The following is a 5,801-nucleotide window of genomic DNA, read 5'->3' as shown; positions in this document are numbered from 1 at the left end:
GTGATGAATTTATGGATTGCAATGTAGAATAATTATAATTATTGCTATGAATTAATCAATAAATTGGAATTGGCTTTTGTAATATGTCTACTAGTAATTAATTAAGGCGTAAGGCTCATGACAGGAACTGTTCCCATCAACAGCAACAATAACAGGAAACCAATTCCCATGAAGGCAAACATGCCCCTCAGCTTCCACATCTCTTTTCCTAGTCATCTCAATATCAATCTAAATGCTTTACTTGGTCCAAAATCTGATGCAATAGCTTACAGATCACACAGAATCATGTTGGGTAAGTCAAAAGGTTATAATTCAGGTTGTAGCTGAACACAGTCAGAATGGCTTCCAAAATGTCCTCACAGTCACCTCAGCCTTGAGCCTTATGGCTTTCAGCCAATGCTGGAAAGCTCTCAGTCCTCTAAGTTATGGCACCCACTCCCAGTCGTCCAACAAACTTGAGCAAGGGCTCTTAGCTCTACTTCCAGTAGTTTTGCAGTCCCAAAGCCCCATCTCAGGTCAAGTCTCTGGATAAACCATGGTTGCTGCTGCTGCCATAGGTGTAACCCGAGCAAGAATGTCTGGTCCCAAGGGTATCCTACATTCTCTTGCTCCTGCTTCTTTCCTGGAACAAGTAATGTCTAATTCTCCTGTTTCTGGATTGCTCAATTTAATGGTGAGACTAGCCTATCCCCTTGTGGATTGGTGATATTAGCCAATCCCCTTGTAAACTGGTAGATAGCCAAATCCTTTGTGAATGGGCTAACATACTCCATTTGCATGTTCCCACTCACCTATATGGTAAAGTCAAACTATGGCTAGGAAAGTTATATTGAAAGATAAATTCTACATGTTCTAAAGAGAACTTGGATTCTTTGCCCAGCAATAGAAAAAGGTTTCAGCCTACATGGATATTATTCTAAGATTAGGCTCAGCTTTTCAAGGGCCCCCACACTGTACATTAAAATCAGCTTTCTCTGAGAACACTAAAATTGCTGTACACTTTGCTACTTTGGTAGTTTGGGCACTGTTACTATCCTTTCTTCCAGTCTATGCTGTGTGGTTTAATTCTTTCACCAGGCAATGGGAGTGAATGAGGATATTTACTTCATGCTAATATAAGCATATATTATAATTTGGTCTAAATGAATTGTTAGGGGAAAATATAACTATAATTAACAATGTATTGTTTTGTTTTGTTTCACTTCGTTTCATTTTGTTTTGTTTTTAACCAAAACTACTGGGAGCTCTGGTGGCTTAATGGTAAGGAATCACACCATCAACACAAGGATATTCAGTTTGAGGCCACCAGCCACTCCTCAGAAGAAATATGGATAATCAGTTCACTTGTGATTTACTGCCTTTGAAAAGTTACTGAAGAGATTCTGACTCAACAGAAGACAGATACAACTGGGATATGTGGGGGTGTAATCTGTGGGTAGCTGTGCTGCTAACTCAAAGGCAATGCCTATTTGGAGGGTCAAATCTGCCAATGACTCACACTGGACAACCATTTACTATGCAATTTACAACCTGCTGGGGGGTCAGCTATGAGTTGGTTCTAAGTTAACAAATGATAAAATTATTGTGTCCACATAGCACAACAGTGAAGAGTGGTTACAAAGCCAACTGAATTGTATTGTCTTGTAATGTTTTTCCAACAGCGCTCATTACTCAATTCACAGACATCTTTATTTCTAATGAGTATGACAGAAAAAGATGAGGATCACTTTGACCAAGGTCTTAAACTCATCTCACAATATGAGAGAGTGTGTAACATGTAATTGATAAGAGAATAAATATGAAAAGAAAAGCAGTAAAAGGTTTGTCTTATATGTTAAACACCTTGTTGTATTGTCAAGGGTTTACTTTTCAAAATGGCTTCCCAATCCTCCACCTCATTAAAAGACATGGCCCAAATCACCACCCTTAGTTCTTCTGGAGATATAGGATATACTTCTGCATTCTTATAAGAAGAGTGCATCTGAATTGTATTGTGGTTTCCTATCCCCGTCTCAACACCACAGCAGCCCCAACACCTGCCCCTGCTCACCTGAGAAAGCTACATCATCAACACCTGCACAAGCTTCTCTAGGACCTTCCAGTGAATTGCTGAGCCCAAAAACACTGAAGGAAAGTTTGGGTTGGGGAAAGGAGGAAGAACAGTTAATGTTAAAAATTATAGAGTAGTACAATACATTAAATGTTTGGAACACATTTGATATCCCCTTTTAGTAACTTATCTGATATTAATCTTACAAGAAAGAATTGTAAAATCACCCTAGAAACTACAAACATTTTTTTTAAATGCTGCGGTTAGCCAAGGTATTTAGATTTGATAATTTGAATGAGTATACAATTATATTTGAATCATTGACCTAGATTTTTCTTAGTTTCATTCCTCTACTTAGTAAAATTTTGAGGATAAAATAAAAATCAGTTCCCACACAGCTTCTGTCAAATGTAAAGTGAATGGTTCTATTGATAATAATGTACACATGAATGATAAATTAATTTATTCTAAAATTTTTATTGTGCTATATAAGCATACAGAGTAAATAAAGTTTTTATATGTAAGCATTGCTTCAAGTGACACAGCTTCATCATTATTTGCCCTATTAACATAAATAATACAATACAGTATATAATTAAGATAATATCATCACTTAAATGCTGAGTAATAATTGGAATTTCACTTAATAAAAGCTTAAATTCAATATCCAAAAGGTAACAGGCACATTTTATAATCTCCTTAAAGAAGATATATTTCTGCTGTGTTTTATTTTTATTTTTGTTTTTATAATATGCTACTGATAAAGCACTCAAGGCTTAGTTCACAAATATACATTGTATTTTTTTAAGTATAGGGATATACAACATAAAAGATCTCATTATTATCTCCAATTGGAAATAAAAGTTTATGTAAAGCTTGAAGATGAAAGAAATGCTTTGTTATGAAACCATTAGGCAAGGATTTATTTTTCCCTAAAGAATAAAAATAATTGTATCTGTATAGACTTGACTTTATACTACATTTAATGTTTCTAAATTTGAAGATAACTTCTATTAAAGTTATCCAAGGCGTATCCCCAGGCACCAACAATGAGTACTTGAAAGGATGCTATTATATTGTGTGTTTTTCTTTTCTTATCAATTTATTACTATGTGCATCATCTAGAATTGATATTTGTCCCTTAGCAGTTGGTTTAAACACAGATCTTTTGTTTTTTAGGGTCAGAGTATATTTTTAGAATGAAAGAACAATATATTAAAGATGTATTGATCAAAACAGCTTTCCTAGCCATGACTTTGCCATGTAGATGAATGGGCACATAGGGATATGGTATATTAGTCTTTCCACAGAGGTTTAACTAGTCTCACCATTAAAGTGAATGGATCCAGCAGCAGAATTTGAGAATCTTACCACTAACAAAGAAGCCAAGAATGCAGAGTGTATATCCTTCAAAGCCAATAGATTCCTATGCCACTCAGATTGGGCCTACAGGAGCAGATTTAGCAGAGAACAGAGAGCTGATGTGAGACTAAACTGACCTTGGGACTGCTGCCCCATGAAACTAGAACGAAGAGCCTTTGCTTAACTTTCTGGTAGAAATTACAGGGGACACCATAATCGGCAGGACTAGGAGCTTTCTAGGGAGCTCTGGCAGCCTAAGGGCAAGGAGTCTGAGTCCACTCGATCTTTCGGGGAAGAAGCATGAGCAATCTCCCTTCACGAGATTAAGTGCCTCTGAAAGCTCGCTGGAAAATTAGAGACCAATCAATCTCAACTCAATGGCAAACAACAAGAGCTTTATTAACACTGGCCAAAATCCACAATGTTGAAGGCTAAGGGATTTACAAGCACATTTCAGCAGCTATCCTGAGTGATCGTATTCTGCCACCAATCTGAATTACAGGCTTGGGGGTTTTTTTGCGGTGTTTTGTTTTGTTTTTTGTTTGTTTGGTTTTGGTGGGTTTTTTTTTAACTTCCCTAGGGACCAGTCATTGGGGAAGAATATCATGCTTGGAAGGGTGGAGCGACAATGCAGGAGAGGAAGATCCCGGATGAGATGGATTGATACAGTAACTGAAGCAATGGGAGTAACAGTGATAGTGAGACTAGCTCAGGATAGGCCAGAGTCAGAGCTAAGTGCTTAGCATCCTTATGAGTCGCAGGCTGCTCAATGGCACATAACAAGAACAACAATAAACCGTTAAGTATGAATATGTTCGTGTGTACTCTGTGTGCTATTGCAACAGAATATGGACTCAGTAGAGAAGACTGGTATTGGAATTAGTAGAAAAGGTGCAGAAGTGTGGAGGACATGTCTGTCCTCAAGGGTATTGGTTTTGTATTGGATGTTGTTGACAGGGACAGTTATCCTTTGTGGAGTTAATAGAGAGATCTGATATGGCCATTCCCACACAGTCCTTGCTCTTTTTACAAGGAACTATGCAAGAACCTCAAAATCTAGGTGTTTGCTATTAGACAGACTCCTGCCTAGGATGCAGGTCAAACAAAACAACCAAACACTCCATTTTAGTCTGTTTTACTTATTAACTTTTAGAGAAGCAGCTTAAAGAACCTATTTTCTGATATGTTTATAAAGGGACTTGAGAAATAGGATAGCTTAAACTAGATAAAAGGAAGAAATTGTTTTCTCAGCAGCAGACTGTAACATCAAAGATCACAATAATTATTGTTTAGGGAATGTTCCAGGAAAAAGCTTCTTAAAAATGCTTTCAAAAGCTAAGAGTCCATATGAGAAAACAGATTGTTAGTCCTTTACTCAAGAGGTTAGTTAGTTGTGAGAGTACTTTTTATGAGAGTCCTGTAAAACTGAGGTGTACTACCTGATTAAAAATGACTATGTTGTTGTTATATGCCATTGAATTACCCACGACTCATAGCAGCCCTATGTACAATAGCTCTGAACCCTGCACTATTCTGAGCCTGTCTCACTGACTCCAACACACCTAACTCCATTGCCCCAAGTTACCATGTCAATACTGGGTCTAAATCAAAGCTCCATTGTTGAATTGAACTTGTTTGAAGTCTTCTTTTCTGCTTTTCTAAAAACAAAGCTGGATTTAAGAGCTGTGAAACCACCCCCACCAGACAGAGAAGATAAGAATATTGTTTGTGAGGGAATCTTTGTCAATAAATGTTTGTCAAGATGGTCTCATATAAATGTAGAGCAGGTCTCAGGAAGAATGTATGCATAGCTTACCACTTGGCTTCAAGAAATTTATATTAGATAGTAAAGTTGTTTATCTTATAAAATAATAATTTGCTATTGTCTTTTAACCATGTATAATTTTGAGCCCATGTGATTATGGTCACAATACTCCCCTTCACACTTTTCTACATTAAAAGTATATCTCTGTCTCAGAATATTATTTTCAACTAGCGAGCTCTGATAAGCTAATGGATGGATGTTTGCCCTACTAACCTAAAGATGGGTACATCAAATCTACCAGGAAAGAAAGATGAATAATCTTTTCCTATGTGATACAAAAAATTGAAAACTTGCTGGAGAGTCAGCCATGAGTTAATTATGATTCTACTGCAAATGAATTGTTTGTAATCTTCAACTTGGTTTCTTGGTCTCCGCAATTAAAATCATTCTATTTCTATTTTTTACATTTAAAAAAGCATTTTTTTACATCTTAATTCTTGTTCATGTTCAAATTTAAAGAAATTAAATGTATAAGAGTACTGAATGTACCATGGACTGCCAGGAAAACAAACAGATTCATCTTGGAGAGGATTAAACCAAGCTACTCCTTGGAGGCAAGGATTC

The 5,801-nt window shown here is 36.6% G+C and overlaps 1 protein-coding gene across 1 annotated transcript in view; it reads left to right on the top strand.

Moving 5' to 3' along the window:
• Window positions 1–535: 535 nt before the first annotated feature.
• The window catches only part of LOC102875831 (ubiquitin-60S ribosomal protein L40-like), a 36,398-nt gene continuing 31,132 nt past the window's right edge, over window positions 536–5,801 (top strand). Inside the window, exon 1 of the mRNA XM_006878942.1 lies at window positions 536–590. Within this exon, the coding sequence (XP_006879004.1) occupies window positions 536–590 (55 nt within the window). The remainder of the gene's footprint in view (window positions 591–5,801) is intronic.

Source organism: Elephantulus edwardii, unplaced genomic scaffold (genome assembly GCF_000299155.1).
Source record: "Elephantulus edwardii isolate Elephantulus edwardi_28Jun2011 unplaced genomic scaffold, EleEdw1.0 scaffold00001, whole genome shotgun sequence".
In the NCBI taxonomy this organism is placed as follows: Eukaryota; Metazoa; Chordata; class Mammalia; order Macroscelidea; family Macroscelididae; genus Elephantulus; species Elephantulus edwardii.
Note: the sequence above shows the minus strand (reverse complement) of the source record. Positions and strands in the feature narration are given on the sequence as shown.